The following is a 24588-nucleotide window of genomic DNA, read 5'->3' on the forward strand; positions in this document are numbered from 1 at the left end:
ATAGCAGCAGCAACCGGGGCTCCGGGGGCTATTTAAAGGGCCCAGGGCTCCCCTGCTTCTCCTGCTCCGGTCCTTTAAATAGCCGCCAGAGCCCCACAGCCGCTACCATAGGGTTCCAGCAGCGGGGCTCTGGAGGCCACTGCTGGGAGCCCCAGGCCCTTTAAATTGCCCCCTGGGGAAGCCACGCTGCTCCGGTATGGTGCACCAGCTCTTGCGTACCGGCTTACTTTCACCTCTGGGATCAGGGTACTTTTCACTTGGGGAATTGGGGAAAATTAGATCTCTAAATTTACCTTTTAAGTTAGAGGACCAGAAGAAAAGCAAATAGAAAAAGTGCAAAGGGGTGTTTCTAGGGAATAAATGCTGACAGAGCTGGGGCCCATTTGGCTGCACACTTGGCAGGCGAGGCCTGATAACTGAAGCAGAAACATTGCTCATATAGGATTTTAGTCAATGCCTGAAACTTGAGCTAATCTCCATAAAATGTGCATCTGCTGGTGACTGAATGCAAGAGGGAACAACACAAGAGAAAGGAGACAGACATACTTTGAAGTTTTTGATTCTGCGCTTTGAATCCTCCAGCTGCTGCTGTAGAGAGCCCACAATTTCCTTGTATTTAGTGTATCTCTCTTCAATTATCTCCCTCTGACGATGAGATTCCTGGAAACACATAAAAAGGTCTGACTGTTTTTGTAAGGTGAAAGAGTACCTAAAGAAAGAAACCTAGTCTGCTCGTGTAAATAAGAGTATCGCTAATAGACATTCAAAACAGTAAGGGCTGATTAAATACTGGCGTTCAGGGCTAGAAATATAGGAACTTTATTGCACTGCTGGTGATAAAGGTGTAAGAGACTCTCTACAGAACCTGGATGTTAAGATGAAAACAATCAAATTAAAAAATAAAAGGCTTTTTCCCCCTTGCTAATAAATATTGATTAATTAATGATTCCTTACAACTTTCCCCAAACACTAAATCATATCATGGAATTCAATTTATTTCTTTCATGGGGGAAAAACAAAATTAGTTAGGGGTATTTAGATACAGCTGCTTTTGTGTAGCTCAGAAAGAATTTTTTTTTTATAAATTACGGTACTGATCGCATATGACTCCAGTTAAGATCCATCATATTTTTGCTGCTAGGGAGGAGCTCTGTTGGAGAGGTTGTGGGGAAAAGGGAACATACTTGCATATGTGGTGGTTGTGTCCAGGAATTAGACAGTTTGGAGAGGAAATTATTAAAGAGATTCACTTCATGTCAAAATGTCAGCTTCCTAGAGATCCCCATATCTGTTTACCTAATGCTCCAGTAAAGATCTACATTTTAAATGGAACAATAAATTAATTTATTTTTTATTGTTAGACTTTGTATTGCACAATATTGGAAAAATGTGACTTCTCCTTCTAGGGAATTGTGGTATAGTAAAATATGGAGTGTCCTTATAATGGAAAAACTTTCACAGAAAGTATGTACACAAGAGAAGCTCCAAAAAGAGGATAGGTATTTAGAAATGTGGTCACTCTTTTTAGAGTATTCAGAGGAGGAGGGCTCCCCTGCCAGCAAGCCATAATCTTTAGTCAAATTCCTTGAATATTACCCTGATCCTGAATAAGTAAAGTACAATGTCATATGTTAATGTTTTATTGTAACTTTCCCTTAATACATAAATAAATAAGAAAGATGTTCTGAGGGTACTATCTTACAATGCCTTGGAAATGAAAAGAAAAAAAAATGCAACACAGACGTGATAAATCAGCCAATGCACTACGTAAATGAGTCAGTGTAGTGGGGTGCAACAGAGGCTGTGAACCATAATTACAAAGAGAAGTGCCTACTTTTGCCCAACCCCACCCTCCCACTGACATATGGGGGACAACTAACATTAGCCTTGGAAGGAGAAAAACAGTGTTGAAGCGCTTAACTTGTTCATCCTACAGCAAAGTGAAATTTGCTGAAAGTGTGCTGTAATATTCTAGGACTCTGCTGTGTACTTAGCAGGATCTAGAAGAGAGATTCTTCCCCATAGTATGGAAGCATCATTTTCAAATGTATCATTTCAAACTGAAATACTAACAGAACCTCAAATCAAACCCTACCTTCACAGCAAAGGGATAAAAATCTAACTCTCTATAATACTGCAGTCAGATAGTTATTGTGGCTTAATGTCGGAAAACACTCAATAAAAGCACAATTTTCAAGCATTTAAATGACAACCACCACCTACATGGCATACCAAGTAGGAAACATGACAGAACTCACATTTAATAAATATAATTTTGTCTTCCTATATAAAATAATCAAAAACTCCAGCATAAGGGACCAAATGCTGCCAAATTCATATTTGAAATTTGTACTTCAAATTGTACCAAGTGGCAAGTTTTCAAACAGGGTTATATAGACATACAGTACTAGAGATAGGCCGGAACTAAAAATCTGGATATGGACTGAATCCTGAGTAGCAGATCTAAATTACGTATCTGCAATCCATGGCAGATTGACTTGGAAGGAAGAATTCTATATACAGACCCACGACCACCATTTTCTACAGTACTTTGGTGTTCTTTGGAGGTCTCCATTCAAATACAAATCAGGAACGACACTGCTTAGCTTGTAGGATCTGATAAAGTTGTAGTACAGCAGAAATATCCCTTTGAGAGCACTTCTCTGTCTTGGAAAATGCACTCTTAGTAAATATGTGAGGCTTTTTCTTAAAAATCCAGTATTTGTAACCATTCTTTCTTGAGGTGTTGGGTCAGGGAAATAAGGATGGATATTTATGGTCAGAAAAACGGCTACACAAAAATGCTTACTCAGCCGAGGTTCTCCTTGAATTAAAGTCCATCTATTATGATTAGGGCTCCGTGTCTGTCATGGATTCATTGACTTTCCACAACCTCTGTGACTTCTGCAGTGGCCAGCGTGGCTGACCCCAGGGCCAGCTGCTCAGGTGGCTCTGGGGACAGCCCAATGGCTGGTGCTGGAGCAGCTCTGCAGCCAGCCACTTGGGCGGCCCCGCAGGCAGTTGCATCAGCCACTGCTGCAGTGGCCCCTGGGCCAGACGCACCAGCCACTGTTTGGGCGGCCCCAAGCAGTGGCCAGTGCGGCTGACCTTGGGGACTGCCTGAGCAGCAGTCCTGGGCGGCTGGAGCAGCTACTTCTTTGCAGCCCCCAGCAGCGGTCTCAGGACGGATGAAGCAGCGGTGAGTGGGTGGCCCTGGGGGCGGCTACAGCAGCCAAGCAGCTGGTACAGCTGGCCCCGGGCCCCTCCCGGGGTCCCTCCCCCAAGCAGTGCCGCCGCCACCCCCCCCCCCCCCGCTAAGATTTAGTCATGCGTATATGTCATAGAGAAGTCACAGGCCGTGAGTTTTTGTTTATTGCCGGTGACCTGTCCATTTACTTTTACTAAAAGTACCCATGACTAAATCGTAGCCTTAATTATGATATCATTATAACTATTTATTATTTGCATGACTATACATCCTCACCAAAGCTAGTGGCTTTATTGTGCTAGGTGCTCTACAAATCCATAGTGAGACAGCCTCAGCCCCAAATATCTTAAAATCTAACAGACAAAGAGAAGGAAAAATTAAGTAATGCTGCCCGCATTTTACCAATGGGGAGCTGAAGCACATAGAGATTAAATGACTTGCCCACAATTACACAAGATGTCTGTGACAAAGCATTGAGTGAAAGCAGATCTTTTGAATCCTTATTCAGTGATTTCACCACAAGTTCATCATTTCTCTACATACTTGACTGAAAAAAGCAAAGTTTTTCCCACCTTTACTCACAGGTGAATTTGCAGAGTCAACACAGCTACTGAAGAGTAAGCTAGGGTCTAATCAGGCACACATTTCACCCAAAGATTTATTAACTAAGTTCCAGTGTCAGAACCTTCAGTACTTATGATGATGATTATACGAGTCAGAAGGAACTCAATTTCACATTCAGAACACAGGTTTAATTTTCAAAGCTGGCAGTTACAAAAAAAAATCAGATTTGTAAACTCGGTAAATTTGTTATGAAGTGACTGAGAAACAACATACATAGAACCCCACAAAGCCATTTTTATAATGTCACTTTTCAGAGCACAGCTACACTTTAAAAAAAAACAAACTAATTTTCCCTGGACCACATGAGTTCCACCAAGTTTACTGGGTAGAGGTTCTTCAGAAAGGACCTTAAAAATGGAGGTCCTGTCTGTTCTATGTGGATATTACCCAACTTATTTCACTTGTCTGAAAAGTCTGCCCTGGTGACTCTCCCTAAAATTTTCCCTCTTCACATTTTGTGCAGAAGGGTTTGCTCCCCCACCCCAACACTGGCTACATTTCAGTGCTGATGTGAGTAAATATCAGAAACAATAATTGGAATGAATGCTTTTCCCTTTGGTAATCTCACAGTGCTTTACAAATACTAATTGCCCAACCACTCCAACTCCTCTGTGAGATAGGTATCATCAGCTTCACTTAACAGACAAGGAAAGTGAGGCACAGAGAGGTGCAGTTTCTTGCCCCAAATCACATTGCCAGGATTAGAGCTCAGGAGTCTGATGCTGATCTTACTCATGCTGGGGTATATCAGAACTAGAGCTAGAGCAAAATTTTCAGAGCAAATAGTTTATTCACCAAAAAAAACAGTTTGGGCCGAACCAAAACTATTTGCAAATTTGATTTGAATTTGCCAAATATATTTGGAGCGTAAGGTGCCATTCACAAAACTACCAGAGGAGGTGGTGGTTGTGGTGTTGCTGGTGCACTTCTTCATAATTTTTAGCCCAGTGGTTAGTACAATCATGTGGGATGTGGCCCCAGGTTCAATTCCCCCCCTCCACCTAATGTGGAGAAGGGATTTTAACTAGAGTAGCCCCAACTTGCAAGAGACAGCCTAACCATTAGGTTATGGGATATTCTGTTGTGGGTCTCTCACTCTCTCCCAGTGAAGGTGTTCCACTTTTTATAAACAAATTATGAAATACTATGAATTGCTACTATGAATAACAATGAATAGTCATTGGGCCAGTGAAAAAATGTGAGAATTACTCTATAGCTTGGTGGTTAGGACACTCCCCTAAGATATAGAAGACTCTAGTTCAAGTCCCTACTCCAATTACTAGTTAATTATTCATCAAAAGTGGAAGAACTTCAACAGGGAGAGACTAAGAAAGACCAGAATATCCTATAGTTCAGTGGCTAGGGTGCTCTCCTGCAATGCATGAAACCCAAGTTCAAATTCCTGTTCCACATCAGAAGGAGGAACTGCCAATGAACCAAAAAAATCAGTTATTCACCCAGCTCTAATCAGAGCTCGACTGAAGACAACAGACATACACTGATGTAAAACCAAGATGAGTCTGAATCAGCCCCAAGGTCTCCTAACTCACAGCCTTGTGCTTTAAAGACCAGAATACAGTGTCCCCCATAAACATAATGTGTGCAGTGCTTGTGGATCTCTCAGTATGAAAGATTCTATATAGAAAATAAATGAAAATTAATATGCATTTTCACTGATGGATGTTTTAAATAATTCAGATTTAAAAGTTTGTTTGAGCTATTGGGTTCCCAACTCTACTTTCGAAAACAACAACAGGTTTTCAGAATAGAATTTCCTAATTTTGTGTGGCTCTCATGAATGTAAAAGAATTACAGCACAGCAATTTAGCCATTAAGCCCCAAAAGATCTAATTGTAGGCTTACCAGCCTTGACAGGCTCTCTCTTAACACTGTCAGTATGTCCCCATGAGTCAAGACAACCATATATCTTTATTTGACAGCTGTGCTGTGAAAAAAACACACTTTTCTAGGTATTGGGTCAGAAACCAAGTATAGAAACTATACAGGAAATTTACTGCAAACATCAGCTATTTCTACTCACTTCTCTGGATTTGTTGGGAAGATATGTTAAAAACTGGGATGAATGGATTTAATTGCAGTGTTCAAAGTGAATTATTACTGATGATGGTTAAATAAGAGCTAACTGTATTACTGTTGTTGTTATTATTTGTTGAAATCCTAAAGTCCTTACACAATCAAAATTCTTATTGAAATCATCAAGTAACTGAGTAAAATCTGAAGGACTTTATGATTTGACCCATTATTATTCCTACAATGCCAAAAAGTTGTGTAGTGCTTCACATGCAAAAGATGATGGCAAGGGCTGTGTAAGCCAAAGAATTTATAACCCAGGTTGTATGCCAGGTTAGCATGTAAGCATTACAACCCCACTCAGCCTCTCCGTATCGTTACAGCTAATCAATTATCAATTGCTCTTCAACCTTCAAATATAATTTCTAAACTCTCTTCTCTCTCCCTTTTGTGCTACAATTTAACTCTGTAAAGTGCTTTAGGAAATGTTTTGTCTGAGATAAAAAGTGAAGTACATAAAATAAAGTGAAATTCTGCTTACCTCTCTCAAAAGAGTAGTCTTATTAAAATCAGTGGGACTACTTGTCTGAGTACAGCAAACAGGATTTGGCCATTAAATTGCATTGTTCTGTATTACTAATGCATTTCCCTTCATCATGCACAACAATCTCTCTGTTAATACACCACTAAGCCGGAAAAACGAATAGCACAATGCTGCAAACAGTCTAAGGATGAGACTGAGACCACTACATTCATTCTGCTGGGACCTGATTCTGCAAAGCTCATCAGCTTCTGTGGAACTTATGCACATGCTTAAGTTCTTTGCTGAATTGGTGCCTTGTGACCTAAGTCATTCTTGAACCTTGGAACTGTCAAACAGAATGTGGAAGATCTGGAACACATATTGTAACCTTCCAAAGAACGCACTTTGAATGTAAGAGTTGCACTCCTAAACATTGGAGTATACATTAATAGAAAGTAATGATAGCATTTGATGTTCAAGATGATGTGACAATGTTCATCAATTTGGCATACCGAACTTCGTGCTTGATTTTCCCCTCAATATATGAGGATGTATCTACCTAACATAATGAACAAACTTGACTCTCAAACAGCTTTTATGCTTATTATGCAGTTTTCACAGGCTTATCAATAAATGACCTGAGTTATGAAAGCACAGGCACTCAGCAGGATGTTATGTCTATACAAAAATCAGACAATAACCTGCCTCTTTCTAATTATTGATGCAGAAGTTATAATCACTAATAAAAAAGGCACCACATCAACCTATTTTGAACAAGTCAGTAAAGACTATAGCAACAGTACTTGAAATAGTTTACTCAATTATCTTGGCTTGCCTAAACTGAAAGTTTCATAATGTAGTCATATAACTTAAAAACTAACTTTATATTTGTGGCTAATCTAAGCACTATACTCCAATGTACAAACACTCTTTTCCCAACCTACGTGTTATATAATTTTTTTAATGTTAGCTTTAATAAAATTTTTAAATCTGTTCTTATTCCAGTATTTCCTTACCAGTATAAAGTTAAACTAATTCCACGATTTTCAACTAATTCCTCAAGAGTAGGAAATAAACCCCATTATTACTATATGAGTTAAAATTGGAATACTGTAGTTTAGATTTCATTGTATGTCCTTTAGGTGATAGATTTCTCTTTGCACATCAGGAAGTTGTCAATTATTCTCAACAATTCAGAAATACTGAGAGACAAGTGAAAACTTTCTCACTCCAAAATCTCTGAAATCTTCCAAAAGGCTCAGTTTCTCAGGAACAGACTCTAGATGGTCCAAGGCCATTCGGGTACTCTGAAGAATAGAACACAAGAAAAAAGAAGCATTATAAAAGTTTGATAAATGCTTTCAACCCTATTCTGAAGTCTGAAACACTAAAATTCCCTTTACATGTTGTAGCCTCCAGGATTTATGTAAATATCTCTGTTTGTGTCATTAAACTACTCAGTGTAAAAATAATGTCTACTTACAGCTAAAAATGACAACAGTAATTGTCAACAAATTGCTCTGTTATCATGAGCATCTATAAATAATTTTCATCAATTTCTTGATTGCAATGATTCTTATTCACAAGGGCTGTAATTTCTGATTTTCATCTTATTATTAATTATCATCATCATCACCATCATCATCATCATAGCCATAGCATTTAGCAGACATAGACCCAGACCCCATTGTGTTAGATTCTGTACAAACAGAAGACAGTCCCTGCCCCAAAGACCTTAAAAGCTAATTTTAAGACAAGAGACAATAGATTAATACTGACAAATACAAGAAAACAATGAGACAATATTGGTCAGCATGATAGGTTGTGGTCTCAGGACCCCAACAGCTGAACCACGGTACAGCTTTTGTAGGCATCCTAACAAAGGAAAGTTTTAAGGGGGTTTTGAAGGAGGAGAATGTAATAGCTCTATGGAAGTTTACAGGGAGCTCCTGTCAAGCATGAGGGGCTGCATGGAGAAAGCATGACGGAGCTTGTTTAAAAATTTAACAAGCAGACAATGGAGACTGGCATCATAGACCAAATGAGGTGCGAGTCAATCTTTTGATACAGAATGAGAGATGATAGGCAGGGTAGGGATGGGTTGGGATGGGTCCTGAAAGCGCAAACAACTAGCTTGTTTGATGTGACAGAGAGGAGGGAGCCAGAAGGAGGAAGCAAGAAGAACGGTGATGAGGTTAAAGCAACATGCTAGGAAAATGATCCCTGCAGAAGCATTCTGACTGGGTATGAGTGAGGCAAGAAAAGGACATTGCACTAACTGAGATGTGTTAGTTTTGTGTCGTGCTTGAAATGCTCCAGGTTGCAGCCGTAGGAAATAAAATTTCCTAGAAATGAACTGGGTTGCTGAATATTTCCAACACACCTCTGAACAACATACTAACCCACAGAGACCTTCCTACCAACACTACAAAAAGAAGGATTCTGGGTGGACTCCTCCTGAAGGTTGAAACAACAGACTGGACTTCTACATAAAGTGCTTCTGCTGACGTACATGGGCTGAAATTGTGGAAAAGCAACATCACTTGCCCCATAACCTCAGCCGTGCAGAACACAATGCCATCCACAGCCTCAAAAACAACTCTGAAGTCATAATCAAAAAGGCTGACAAAGGAGGTGCTGTCGTCATCATGAATAGGTCAGAATATGAACAAGAGGCTGCTAGGCAGCTCTCCAACACCACTTTCTACAAGCCATTACTCTCTGATCCCACTGAGGGTTACCAAAAGAAACTACACCATCTGCTCAAGAAACTCCCTGAAAAAGCACAAGAACAAATCCGCACAAACACATCCCTGGAACCCCGACCAGGGGTATTCTATCTGCTACCCAAGATCCATAAACCTGGAAATCCTGGACGCTCCATCATCTCAGGCATTGGCACCCTGACAGCAGGATTGTCTGGCTATGTAGACTCCCTCCTCAGGCCCTATGCTACCAGCACTCCCAGCTATCTCTGAGTCACCACTGACTTCCTGAGGAAACTACAATCCATCGGTGATCTTCCTGAAAAACCCATCCTAGCCACTATGGATGTAGAAGACCTCTACACCAACATTCCACACAAAGATGGACTATAAGCCGTCAGGAACAGTATCCCCGATAATGTCACTGCAAACCTGGTGGCTGGATTTTGTCCTCACCCATAACTATTTCACATTTGGGGACAATGTATACCTTCAAATCAGTGGCACTGCTATGGGTACCCGCGTGGCCCCACAGTATGCCAACATTTTTATGGCTGACTTAGAACAACGCTTCGTCAGCTCTCGTCCCCTAATGCCCCTACTCTACTTGTGCTACGTTGATGACATCATCATCATCTGGACCCATGGAAAAGAAGCCCTTGAGGAATTCCACCATGATTTCAACAATTTCCATCCCACCATCAACCTCAGCTTGGACCAGTCCACACAAGAGATCCACTTCCTGGACACTACGGTGCTAATAAGCAATGGTCACATAAACACCACCCTATACTGGAAACCTACTGACCGCTATACTTACCTACATGCCTCCAGCTTTAATCCAGACCACACCACACAATCTATTGTCTACAGCCAAGCTCTACGATACAACCGCATTTGCTCCAACCCCTCAGACAGAGACAAACACCTACAAGATCTCTATCAAGCGTTCTTACAACTACAATACCCACCTGCTGAAGTGAAGAAACAGATTGACAGAGCCAGAAGAGTATCCAGAAGTTACCTACTACAGGACAGGCCCAACAAAGAAAATAACAGAACGCCACTAGCCATTACCTTCAGCCCCCAACTAAAATCTCTCCAACACATCATCAAGGATCTACAACCTATCCTGAAGGATGACCCATCACTCTCACAGATCTTGGGAGACAGGACAGTCCTTGCTTACAGACAGCCTCCCAACCTGAAGCAAATACTTACCAGCAACCACACACCACAACCACTAACCCAGGAACCTATCCTTGCAACAAAGCCCATTTCCAACTGTGTCCACATATCTATTCAGGGGACACCATCATAGGGCCTAATAACATACACAATGAGCCACACTATCAGAGGCTCGTTCACCTGCGCATCGACCAATGTGATATATGCCATCATGTGCCAGCAATGCCCCTCTGCCATGTACATTGGTCAAACTGGACAGTCTCTACGTAAAAGAATAAATGGACACAAATCAGACGTCAAGAATTATAACATTCAAAAACCAGCTGGAGAACACTTCAATCTCTTTGGTCACTCAATTACAGACCTAAAAGTGGCAATTCTTGAACAAAACACTTCAAAAACAGGCTCCAACAAGAGACAGCTGAATTTGAATTAAATTGCAAACTGGATACAATTAACTTAGGCTTGAATAAAGACTGAGAGTGGATGTGTCATTACACAAAGTAAAACTATTTCCCCTTGTTTATTTCCCCTCCTACTGTTCTTGTCAACTGCTGGAAATGGCCCAACTTGATTATCACTACAAAAGGTTCCCCCGACCCCACCCCCTCCTGCTGGTAATAGCTCACCTTTCCTGATCACTCTTGTTATAGTCTGTATGGTAACACCCATTGTTTCATGTTCTCTGTGTATATAAAATCTCCCCACTATATTTTCCATTGAATGTATCCGATGAAGTGAGCTGTAGCTCATGAAAGCTTATGCTCAAATAAATTTGTTAGTCTCTAAGGTGCCACAAGTACTCCTTTTCTTTTTATGGGTTGCTGAAGGGTGCACATTTTTAGTACAAACTGGAGAAAACCCTCTATGACTAGCTGCCTTCACCACTTACTTGCCCACCTCCTGGAGTACAGCAGTGAATCAGAGCTGGTGCAGAAAGCAGGCAGAGCTCGCTGCCCCTCCCCTCAAAAGCCCACACCATTCTGATGGAGGAGGGGAAGAGCAGAAAGAGCACAGTAGCTCAGAGCAGCTACGCTCCCACCTCCCCAGCCTCTCCTGGGAACAACTGGATGGCTCCTCTGCTCCTCCCCTCTTCTTCCCTGCAACATGAGGCTTGGGAAGGGCAGAGGAGGATGAAGAATTCTTGGAGCTGCCCCCCCAGCCTGGAAGGGTCAGAAGGGATCCCTGCTGCAGGCCCCCCACTAGGCCTAGAAGAAGGATGTGAAAAAATCCATGGGCTGCAGGAGGAGCAGAGATGAGGCTGGAGGGGGCAGAACAGATGGGAGGGCTGAAGGGACAAGATTGATTTGGGCACTGGGGTCAGAATTGAGCACTGGGCAGGGAGATGGGCAGATGTGGGGATCATGATCCCCTCCCACTTTTTTTCGGAGCTCTTTAAGCACTTGATGTGTGGCTGGATAGAATAGGCCATATCTTAGTGATATTATGCAGAAAGAAGCTACAATTTCTTTGTATTGTAATTATAATAGTGAAGTAGATTTAACAAAAATATTATTTTGTAAATCTGCAACAGAAGTATGTGTGTATGTACACCCCCCCCCCCAAGAGGAATGAACCACAGTCATTTTTCATAAATAGAAACATTTACAGTTAAGAATTATGCAAAGAATATGTATAGTCAAAATTTTATATTTTTTGCAGTAGAAATATATCTACTAAATATTGCAGAAAGTTTCGGGCAGTGAATCAATAGCAGGATACATAGGCAGCATTTCATCTCTACGTCAATGGTTCAAATCCAATGTATAGCAAGTTGAGCACAATTGAAAACAAGTGGGTGGTAAGATCCAGGGAAGGCGTGTGGCTAGGTTAGATGGTGCATGCAATAATACTGAGCATCTCCTCAGCCTTCCTACTGACCAGGTTCCTCTGGAAGTTCAAAGGCTGTCCCTCCACTACTTGCTGAAGGACACGTAGAAGCAACATTGCTTTTTGAGTGAATACTTCCTTTGGCAGAAGAGGTCTCACTGGCACATGGAGGTATAAATTACCGGTACATTACTCTGCATCGGGTTCTTTTACTCTAGTTCCTAATCTGCAAAGAACCATAAACCTTATTACTGCTGCTGCAAGCTGAAGTATAAACCAAAACTAAGCAAAACCCCACAAGCCACACAAAATTAATCAATTACAAAGTCAAATGACAACATGCTCTGAAATCTGTGCAAACTGGGCTAAAGGCCTTCAACTAAGGAAGCTTTGCTGCGCATCCTGGAGAGTTCAGCTCACCAGACGGCAAGACCATCCTATCTAGGTCCCAGACCAAGCTTTTAGAGTGACAGTGACACCTTTAATTTTACCAAGATACAAAGAAAGAAACAAGTGGATAGCTCTAAGCAGGGCTATTACATGTTTAGTGCAGCCTGCCCCAGAAGGCTACAATCTACATCAGATGAAAGGTCACCCAAAAACGTCATAGAAGCAAAATAACTAATGCATAAAAACTGTTATATGGTCAGCATTAGGAAGGAAAAGGTACACTTCCTTGGTCAAACAGAGATTTAATATGGCTTTACAAGCCTCCTTTATTCCCAAAGAGAATCAATCTGTATCAGACTGAAATATAGCAAAAGGTGCAGTTCTTCAACAGCATAGTTGGAGTCAAACCTCAATCACCTAACAGAGATAAAAGGGTCTCTAATGACAAAGGAGCAATGGAAGACATGCTCAGATGGCAGCCCGAAAGCTGTTGCTATTTGCATTGCACCGTACACCCACAACAAAAGACAGTTCCTGTCCCAGACAGTTTAAAATCTCAGTAGTACCAAACCTTACTATAATGTGAAGACGAAAACATCAAAAAATAGAATGTCCAACAGTTTCCTAACTATACAGATAAACAGATTTAACAAGGCAATATTCTAAAGGGAAGCAGGCCTGTCTCATCTTTTTCAGAGGACTGTTTCTCTTTGTGAAACTGCATATAACAAATAAAAATAAAGTGTGGTATATGCTCAAAAACTCACTTTCTAGGTCTAATAACAACAGTCTTCAGGGTATAAAATTATTATTTTTTGCTCAATTTAAAAAAATCTGGAAAAAAGTCCAGGATGTTCATCTGCTCAGCTCATAGAAAGCACACTAGTAATAGCTCTCCCTCAGAAAAACAAAGTGTCTTCTGTGACCCTCATCAGTGTATTGGTGTCAGCCAAACAGGGGATCAGCAACTGTATAATTCAACTAAAGCCATATTCAAAACTTATCCGAAACAGAGAAAAGAATGATTACTTACCCTACAGTAACTGTGGTTCTTTGAGATGTTGCTGTCAGTGTGAATCGCACTGTAAGTGCATATAAGTCTCACAAGGATGAGATCAGAGTCTATTGAATAGCAGTATCCATTGGGGCTTTGCAAGCACCGCATGGCTTCTCATGCTCCAGTGCAAGGACATCAAAGTTGGAGCAGCTGCAATCCTCCATCAGTTCGCCTGCAATTCAAAGCCCATGTTCACTGAGGTCTCTGAAAGCAGGAAATGGAGGGCTGGTCAAATAACCGCAGTTACTATAGAGTAAGTAAGTGTTCTTTCTCCTTTGAGTGTATGCCAGCATGGATCCCACTGTATGTGATAGGCAAGTAGCATCCTCACTGGATGGTGGGATGAAGCATTATCAGCTGCATCAGCTGAACCATGATTGTTGTACTGCTCTCCCAAACTTGGCATCTGCCCTCATGGCTAAGTCCAATCCATAATGTTTGACAAAGGTCAGTGGGTTACTATGTGTTGCCACCTTGCAGATTTCAGAATTTGGCACTTTTCTGATGCAGGCAGAGGATGTTGCTTGAGCTCTGGTGGTATGACCCTTGATGTTCAGTGGGAGAGGTACAGCAGCCAGCTGGCAACACAGAAAGATATGTTGCATTATCCACTTAGATATTAGATGTGATAAGGTGGCCTGGCCTTTGGAATGGATGGCTATAGCGAGAAATAAATGGGGAGACAATATGATTAGTTTGGTTCTGTCCATGTAGTAAAGTAAGACTCTGGAAACGTCGAGCATCTGTAACTTCTCTCTCAATGTTAATTGGGTATTGGGAAGAAGACAGGCAAATTGATTGATTAATTGAGATGGATCTGTGAGACCCCATCTTGGGGATGACGTTAGGGTGAGGATACATCATCAATTTGTACCTATGAAATATCATGTAGAGGGGGTCAGCCAGAAGTGCTTGGAGCTCAATCACTCACCTAGCTGAAGTGACAGCATCAAGGGTGACCATCTTCAGAGTGAGCTGAAGTAAGATGTATTCTGACAGAGGATCACAGGGAATGCACATGAATCTCAAGAGGACAATGTTGAGATTCCAGGCAAGAAAAGGTTCTCTTATTAGTGGATAAGTATGTAGCAGGACCTTGAGGAACTTCAGTGCTCTGGGGTATGAGAAGACCAAGCATGACTGTACTGGCATATGGTAAGCAAAGACTGCTGGAAGGTGGACCATAAGGCCAGAGTGTTTCAGATGCAGCAAGCAATGGAAGATCTTTGGTACTGTAGCCTGCCTAAGGTCCATGCCCTATGGAGAGGTCCAAATCAAGAATCTCTTCCATTTTGATACACAAGTCCTTTTGGTGGATGTCTTCCTGCTCTATAACAGGATCTCCTGGACTTCTCTAGAACAGTCCTGTCTATGTTACTTACCCAGCTAACATCTGGGCAAATTAATCAGATGCAGTGACTTTGTGTCTGGATAGGCTATCAGGCTGGTGCTGTGCAATCAAATCCAGGGAGTGGGGGAGATGCATTGGCAGCTGACAGGATATCTGTAGCAGGTGTATCATCCAAAGCCATCTCTCTTGGTATGAAGCCACAAGAATGATTGCGGTTTGTTCTCTTTTGATTTTGGAAATCACCCGATGAATCAAGGGAATCAGTGGAAAGTTATAAAGAAGGCCTGGGTTCTACTGCAGAAGGAAGGCATCAGGCAATGAGCTCTGGCTCCTGTCCCCCCTGGAAAAGATATTCTGGCATTATCCTTGGTCTATCATGGAAATCTCACAAATACGGAATTTCAACTTTATGATGGATCTCCACAGGGACCATGCATGATTGGTCACTGGTTGTTTGCTTAGGAAGTGTCTTATCAAGTGGGGTGTTACCATGACTAAATATTTTGTAAAGACTCTCAGTGTTCTGAAGAGTCCAAATGGCAGTACCTTGTACTGATAATGATTTGGCCCCAGTTTGAATCTCAAGTACTTCCTGGGGGCCAAGTGAATGTGGAAGGATGCTTCCTGTAAGGTGAGAGCCAATAACCAATCTGACCCTGGAGAGATGGAATGACAGAAGCAAGTGTTACCATCCTGAACCTGAGGAGGCATATGTATTTGCTTTGGAGTTGTTTGAGAATGGGACGATGAAGTATCAGGAGTTAGAAGCCTTTTCCCTTGTACTCCTGTGGTACCTGTAAAGTGCTGAGATAAAGCAATGAGGCCACTTCTGTATGTAATTGGATTGTCGTGAGGTGTGAAACAAGAGGCCCATTGGTGGTTCACTACTCTGTGTCAGCAACTCTTGTCAGGCCTGACATACTCATTACACTTAACACGTTGTTGTCATGATATATATCCAAAAAGTGGCATGTAATATCTCACTGGAAAACTAACTCACTGATCCTTAATATTCGTGTGATATATGTGAAGGATGTGCACAATGAATTATAAATATGTGATAGAATTATGTTCTTTAAATGTGTTTGACAAGCAATGCATAAGCCCCATCTGCCCTAGACATAGGAATGCATATTTACTTGTCTGACCAACCTGGTCACCAGGCACAGACCATGAAGGCACATTTACAATCAAGGTAGACAAAGCCATCATGAGAGCAAGCGGGAAAAACTGACCACCTAATAATCTTGATGGGGATGGAAACTGCAACTCCAGGAAGCCTTCCTGCCTCTTGAAGCAGGGTCAATGACTTTGGGAAGATATAAACAAGGACAGAAAGCCATTTTGGCATCCATCTCTTGAAGGAACAAAGAAACCAGCACTCTGGTTCTGTAAGGGTGGATCCTGGATGCAACAGCTAGTCATGCTGGAAAAGTTGCTGTAAGTAGGGAAACTATCGTGAACAAGGATCATATAATTAAGTTTTACTCTTAGAAGTGTATTTTTACTTTTGTTTTCTTTTAACACTTTCTATCTTTATTCCTTTTATTAGTTATCACTTAAACCTATGACCTTTTGTTTAATAAACTTGCTTTATGTTTTCTATAAACCAATTCAGTGCTTTGATTAAAACAGACTATTTGTCAACCCTAGTTAAGGTAATCAGCCAGGGGGTGCTCTCTTTTTACGGGAGCAGCGAACTTAACTTCTGCACGTGTTCAGCGAGAGAGCTGGACACTCCAGGGCAGATGGTTTTGGGGAAATTTGGGACTGGCGGGTGTTGCGGTCACCCTGTAAAAAGTGACTGGGCAGTAGAAGCCAGGATGTGACCTGCATGCTTGTATGCTGGCTGTTAGTGTCAGGGTGTGAGCCACAGCTGCATAACATTTAAGGAACCAAGAGTTGCAGGGCAGGTGGCGACACAACCTCTTACTGTCTGGGTTGAACATCTAAGCATCACAAAAGGGTCTCTGAAGAGGAAAGGGGAAGGGAGGTGGGTAGTGGGTAAAGAGGAAATGAATAGCATTGCCTTGTCGATGATGTCTCTGACCCATGTGTCTGATATCACAGTGGACCAAGCTCAGTGGAAAGGGGCAAGATGGCTCTGGAGGGTAAAGAGAGGGTTTCGATCAGCTCTGGTGTGTCTCTAAACACTCTTATCAAAGCAGCTGCCTCTATGACTGTCAGGTAAGTAACAGAGAAAGTCAAGGATGGATGTCTGCGAAAGTACTGGGATCTTTCAGGAGGCTGACATTCTGGTTGTAGGCCCACAGAGTATGACTGTGACCTTTGTCTCTGTTGGGGCTGATATTTATAAGATCTCAGGTAGAGAGCTGGAGTGTAATTCCCTAAGGACTTTAACATAGCCTTTGAGTCTTTCAGGAATGGAGCACCTCATTGTTCTTTGATCTCAAAAGGCAGGAACTCAATGGTGGATTGTTCCTTTTGGGTATCACTGACACTAGCAGCCAAGCATCCATGTCATCATGGTATCTGTGGCCATCAACCTCATAGCCATGTCATCCATGGCTGTTTGCGGTGCCATGCTTGCAACTATTTGACCTTTTTTTTTTTTAAACTCCTCCCTATACTGAGGTGGGACCTTTGTCAGGAAGGGAGAGACCTCTCCCACATGAGGAAGTTATATTTCATGAACAAGGCCTGGTAGTTCACCACCTGGAGATGAAATGAGGCCAAGGAGTATGCTTTGCACGCAAACAAGTCTAATTTATTTGAGTCTGTGCCCTTAGGAGTATCTTATGAAGATCTGGATTTCTGCTGGACTCTAGATACTAGTGAGGACTTTGTGTTTGAGTGGACATAAAGATGTTTGAAGCCTTTTAGAGTCTCCTGATATCCCTTTTTGCAGGCATTCAGAGGTGGGAGGAAGAGTGGCCAGGGTTTGCCACAGTGCCTTAGTTGGCTCCATTACGCCCTCATTGATGGGCAGGGCAATCCTGGCCCAAGTAGTGCAGCTGAGAATACCAAACAGTTGGTGGGACTTCTCTTGGGTAACTCTGTTGATGCACAGGGTCTCTGCTATATAGGATAGAAACTCCTGGAAGGCTTTGAAGTCATCACCCGGCAGGGTAGGGACTGGTGTCATTACCTCATCAGGTGATGAAGATGACAACTCTGGGTGGAGCTGAGGATCACTGCTGGCTTTCCATTAACTCCATCTGCCGGAGGGTAACATCAGGCTCTGGTATTACAGATCTGTCCAGGAAAGCTGATGGACAGTAGGATCTCACCCTTTTTCTGGATATGTGAGAGAGAGATCTGCTCTAGGACATGTACAATGATGGTCCCCAGTAAGGTGGGTATGGTCAAGATGGCACGCTTTAGGGATCTGGCCCAGTGACACTCCTATTTAGCCTGGGGCAGCACTCTTGGCAAGGAACCATCAATACTGTTCCAGGTGTCCCCCTCTGAAGGCAAGGGAGAGGCATCTCTGCTCAATGCTGATGAGAAGGAGTAAACTGGTGAGGGTGAGGATGAGTAGCCCTTTGAAAGAAAGTGCTTTGAGGAGAAATATCAACATGTGAAAAATAACCTGTTTGCTATAGGCCTAAAAAGGGTGTTTGTTTTTTTTAAATAAGGTACGTAAATGTTTACAATATAAATCTAGATAAACTGCTTAATTAAAGATGTTTTATCAAGTCTTGGTGCAGGTTTTCCAAAATACAGTGGGCTCTTAAAAAACTAAAAAATATCAGTAAAAATAATAAAAATAAACTACTTTACTACTATATATTTTTAATATGTTTAAGGTGTTACATGATTCTGCAGAGAAAATTTGGGGACCACTGTCTGGGGAAGACTAAGCATAGACTCTTTAAGTAATCAGAGTGAGTTCAGACTGTAAAGTCCATATTTTGACTTTACACATACAGCATTTGTTTTTATTAGTATCAATAAATGGGCACATCAGAGGGTGTTTTCATTCATACATTGAATCTACACATTTTATACTAAAAACACTGCCGTTTTGCTGACTCCAAATCACAAAATGTATCTGTAAGTGTTTAATCTACAAACAATCTGTAAATGATTTGGGATCTTAAGTGGTGTATTCATTTAATTTTTTAAAGGATTTGAGCTTATTTGTAAAGAAGACCAGATATAAATTATACCTTAGAAGTGGACAAAGAATAATAAAGGACCTACATTCATAATTATCCATGGTGAAGTAGGATGAAATCATTATGGTATATGTACCTTTTCAGTTTGCAGTGATTAGAGGCAAATGCAGTTGTATAAAATTCACCAGGGAGATGTTTCAATAAAGTTATATAACAAATTTGCTGAAAGTGGGCCAAACATTTGCAGAAAACATGCTTGTTGCAACTCAACATGTCAAATAAAAGTGGAATACTCCCTCTTCTGTTTCTATCACTTGTAGACCTCTGAATTAAGCTGCAGGATGGAACATGCACGAAGATGCAGTTGATGATGCACATTAACTTGTTCCAGCAAGAAATCTAAGTAACTGCTAAAATCAATATAATTGAATTGCTCAGAGTAAATCTGATACATTTTAATTTAAAACCATGGATTTTGTCTTTTCACCTGATATTACTGTTGCATTATTTTGCCTGAGTTTCAAAATCTTATTTGAAAGGCACCATGGGTACAGATATGGAAAAACCTATACAAGAAAAAATGCTCTCAGATAAGTGAGCCACTTCTTGAAGCTGGAAGAATTTGAGGACATACAATACAAAGAAAAGTGATGAACTGTGAGACTGAAAACTTACCATAACAAATTGTTTAGAAGAGATAATACCAAAGAGATGGAAAGGAAAGTTAAGTGTATATTCATTCTAATCAGGTGTAAAATTCTTACTGAATATTTCCCAGAGGTGCCCCTCTCCTCCCACAACATGCTATAAAAACTCCAGGGGGGTTGAAAATATTTACTGGAGCTCTGCCCTGGACAGCTCTGGCTGAATTTAAACCCCGATTCTAATTATCTTTGAACAGTGAGCTAATAAAAGTTGGTCTTGCAAAATTCAAACCCAAAGTGAGAAATATTTTTGATAACAAGTGAAACATTTCTTTCTTTATCGTCACCAAAATGGGAATGGTGAGTGAGCAGATTTTGAACCTGGCTGGTAAATTTTCATGATAATTTTGCAAGGCTTATCTAAGCCTAGACAAAACTGGATTGTATATTTCTTATTTTCAGATGAATGTCTTGTAATTTAATTTATTAAGTCCTATTGAAAATGTTTTAAAGTCAAATTATTGATTTACCTTCAAAGTTCACGTTAAGAACATGTTAAAGAAATAAAGGAATTATTTCCTCATACACCACATCTGGGTCTTTACTGCTCAAACTCTTATAATTTGCAAAAATTAAATTAATCAAAAGCACACTCTCAGCTGGATTCTTCTCTATACCTCCACCCTGCAAACAATGATATGGTAATCACATCCTGATTAAGTGCTTTCCACAGATTTTAATGTAGAACTGTTTTTATATCTGTAAAATACCTAAATCAAGTTTTTCAAACTGGGTCTGACTATACCTTTCTGTTTCAGGTTAAAATTGCCCAGAAGTATCTATCAATCTCTAAGCATCTCCCTCATTAAACTGCCCACAATTGCTCCTCTCCCACAATGAAACTGTACTCATTCATACTGCATGCTTCATTTACAGTAGCCTTATGTTCATCAAAGCCTTGATTTTCCACTCCATTAATTTACGATGAGTTGCATGGTTTGCTACTTCTTCCCAGAGTAGTTTGTGGTCCTGGTCTGTATGTGGGTTTGAAAGGTGGAGGGATATGTGAAAGACACAGCAGATTCTCACCAGCCATCTATCTGCCAGCTTTCATGAATGGAAAAGTTAACTATGTGTGAAACAAAACATCAGCCCCTACTGCTCAGCAGTCATCCTAGGGTATGTCTACACTGGCAAGTTTCTGCACCATAAGTTATACCACTTTTATTAAAATTATGTAATTAAACTGCTGTTACATGTCCACATTGTGCTCCTTGTGATGCTGGAGCGCATCCACATTAGCAGCTCTTGCAAAGGCAAACACAGCAGTACATTGTGGTAGCTATCCCACTGTGCAACTGGCCATAGGGTGCTTTGGGAAGGGTTTGCAATGTCTCATGGGGCAGGCACAGTGTCACATGATGCAGGTTTCCCAATCCCATTGTTCCATGGGCATCCTACTACATTGCCAGCTGCTTTTCAATTGAAGTGTGTGTGTGTGTGTGGGTGGGTGTCAGTGTGTGACAGAGAGTGTGTGTGTGTATGGAGGGAGGAGGAGAGAGACAGTGTGTTTTGGGGGACAAAGAGTGTGTCAGCATGCTGTAAGTTCAGACAGCGGCAGGAAGCAACCAGTCCTGAAGTAGGGGGTGGGGGAAACCCAGACATCGGCCCCCACCTCTCTCTCTCTCGCACACACACACCCCTCTGTGTTCAACAGCACAAGCATTCCACATTAGTGGTTTGCTTTGTGTTCTGGAGCATATCAGCACAGCACTCAACAGTTGTCAGAAACAGTGCTTTGAAAGAGGAGGGGCGCATGTCTCCAGGGCAGATAAGTTCAAAACAATGAGCAGAGCAGTCACTTGAAGCATTATGGGACAGCTCTGGAGGCCAATTACAGTGCAGAAAGCAATCTAGTGTCTATACTGGCAACAGAGTGCTGGAGCCTCTACGCAAATAGCCTTATGACTCTCATCGAGGTGGGTTGTTTTGCAGCGCTGCAACTGAGGAGCTTCTGCACACAAAGTGGCTTGGCAGGGTGTACACGCCTGCAGTTTGAGCGCAAAAAGCTGCTTTACTGCACAGAAACTTGCCAGTGTAGACAAGCCCTTAGAGAAACAATACCTTTCAGGAACATCCCATCACATGAAAAGGACTGTAAAACTACTGACTTTGAACAAAAACACCTTACAAAATTAAACATCTTTTGTTTTCTTGGTTTACAAGCCAAATCAAACTTTAAAAAACTTTAGTTTACTGTATACGTTAACTCCTTTATCTTCCTGAAGTACTAGACTTCCAAACAGCGAAGCAGCTTTCATTTGAGATTTAACTTTCATGTGGGGCTGAATTAAAGCTCACTGGGGGTCCTAGGCACAGCTCACATGGAGCCCCCTTAACATCAGGCCTATGCCATTATCCTGCACCTCTTTGGAGTGGCAGCAAGTTTTAGAAAGGGCAGTTCACACGTCTTGGATCTCATGTTTCAGACTGTCTGCAGACTCAGGCAGGCAGCAGTTATATGTTTTAATGTTTTATATTTTAAAGCTTTACTTTGCATCCACAACGGTTTTATACTTTTAAAAAAAATGAAAACTCAGATTCTCATTTTAAAAGCCTTCAAGACAGCATTCAATTTATATATGTTAATTTAAAAAGAAGTTCAAACTCCACAGAGTAATTTATGATCTGAGTTGCATAGGATAACTTGTACACTCCCAAATGTATCTCATTTTGAGGCACAGAAGGCACATAACATATGTCCCACAAGACTCTAAGAAGACATTTTGGGGATGGGGGAATGGAAAGAGCAAAATAAACAAACCAAAGAGAGGGAGAACTGCAATAAAGAGGGAGGCAGCACAAAGAACAAGTCAAAGAGAGGGAGGGAAAGAAGAAAAGAAGGCTAAGCTTTTAGCTGACCCATAGAAGTGGTGTGACAATGATTTAATAATATGCACAGTAACCTCCGTAATATGGATCAAGTGCTGCATTTATATCATTAATGACTACACTCTTCTCTATTAAAAGAGTTTAGAGTTTAGCCACACAGAACAAAATGCTAAAAAGAATGGTGGAAACACCTGACACAGAGGGCAATTAAGTGCTGCTAATTATTTTCCAGAAACCAGCAAACTATGTGCCATAATGCATACAAGTAATCCTGAAGAGAGCAATCATGTCTGTCTGCTCATTATTTAGCAGGGAACAGAGGGTACTGATACAGTGCACTGATGGTACTGATAAGTGGAAAGAACTCCAATTGTACTGATAGAAGCAGCATCCATGTTAATTTACTTAAAAACACACTGTTCCATTCAGTTAATGATATTAATCGTTTCTGTTTTTAAAATAAAAGTTTATTTATTTTTTAAGAGGCATTATGTTCAGACAGAGAATGATAAAACGAATTACTCATTTTCCATGACTTCATATAAACACTTTGATGTTTAAAGTGCATGTGAACAGTTAATCCTCCTACACTGATGTATCCTCGGTGATAGGCAGCTGTGTGCTGTCCCCAGGGATAGATCTAAATCAAAATCAGACACTCTATTTTATTTTTAGTCTCAAAGCCACAGTGATAAACATAAAAATAAATCAAATCAGGTTTGTATATATTCCACCTAAAGTTTGGTTTAATAGCTAATACACTGAATACACACACACAATAGAACTTTACTGACTGTCATGTTTAGTGTTGCTTTCTTTCCTGAGATAGGTAAAACAAATGACCAATCAGTAGAATTAGAGTTTTTTTAAAAAAAATTAGAGACAATTTAAGCACCAGTTAGTTAATCCCCAAAGACTATCCATAAAAAAGATTAAATGTATACATAATTTTAAGTGACACCATGTATTTCAGCAGGCAATTACTTATAACTCATCTGGAAGACATAATGTAAAAGGTGACCCACAAGACCTTTTTTTAAAAATGAACTAAGTGTAAAGTTGCATGTTGAATACCCGAATAGCAAAATGCACCTAACACACGTGTGATTTTGAAGGTCTCTTTTTCTTTCCATTTAAAGACCCCTAAAATTGTAGAGTGCCAGATCCAACACCTAAGCTAGCACTAGGATGATGATGTCTCAGATCCACTAAGGAACTTGTCTGGATCATAGACCCAGTATAAAATATGCCAGGTAAATGGTGTTTTACTATATGATGTGGTTTTGTAGCTTTCCCATTGCTTCAGATCACAAAGAGTCTAATTAACAATGGGGATAGGAAAGACGGGATTTTGCAAAAATACACCACACAATGTAAAAACTTACACTTAAGGTACCTGACTGCTTATAGGCTAGCTCATGCACCAGACAAGTTCCATGGTAGCTGAGACATGCTATGACCCAGTGACCCATGAGTTTAGGAGGAGCCCACGATGGAAATAAAATATAGTTCACTACACTTTAATTGCCCCTCTTACTCATCTTAATTGTGCATTTCAGCACAAAATAGTACAATTGATTTTGAAAAGTGCATATTACCTTTAAAATAAGTGAAAGAAAGAGCAAGAAAGTGAAGATAAACAACTCTCCATAGAAACTTGTGAAGTTACACAATGTATGAGTTCAACTGGCATTTGTCACAATGGATTGTTTTCACTGATGCTTAAATGATTTGGAACTTTTGTTACGCAAAAACTGTATTCATACACATTAAAAACAATGGATCTTTGTTAACATGGGGATCTGAATGAGAAATAACTGGACGTGCCAAAAAAATGAACTTTCAATCTAGACACCAGATGTTTAGCATGGGGTGGACCACATTGTAATTAAGATATTGTCTGATGGACACTTCCCCTCCTATTTGCAATTGCATGGACCAACTCCCCTCACATTCATGATCACATAACATCCCTGTGGTAACGACAGGAATTGTTTACATGGAAAAAGTAATATTATGAATGTATTTCAGGCATTTTGAGCTGTTTTAATGCAAACTAGCAG

General features: G+C 40.9%; 1 protein-coding gene across 1 annotated transcript in view; it reads right to left on the reverse strand.

Annotated features, from left to right (window-relative positions):
* The window catches only part of CEP128 (centrosomal protein 128), a 441360-nt gene that overhangs the window by 21009 nt on the left and 395763 nt on the right, over window positions 1-24588 (reverse strand). The window contains exons 21-22 of the mRNA XM_077819212.1: window positions 7616-7693; window positions 547-660 (exon numbers count right to left, since the gene is read on the reverse strand). Coding sequence (XP_077675338.1) covers window positions 547-660; window positions 7616-7693 — 192 coding nt within the window. The remainder of the gene's footprint in view (window positions 1-546; window positions 661-7615; window positions 7694-24588) is intronic.

The sequence above is a fragment of the Eretmochelys imbricata genome, chromosome 6 (assembly GCF_965152235.1).
Source record: "Eretmochelys imbricata isolate rEreImb1 chromosome 6, rEreImb1.hap1, whole genome shotgun sequence".
In the NCBI taxonomy this organism is placed as follows: domain Eukaryota; kingdom Metazoa; phylum Chordata; order Testudines; family Cheloniidae; genus Eretmochelys; species Eretmochelys imbricata.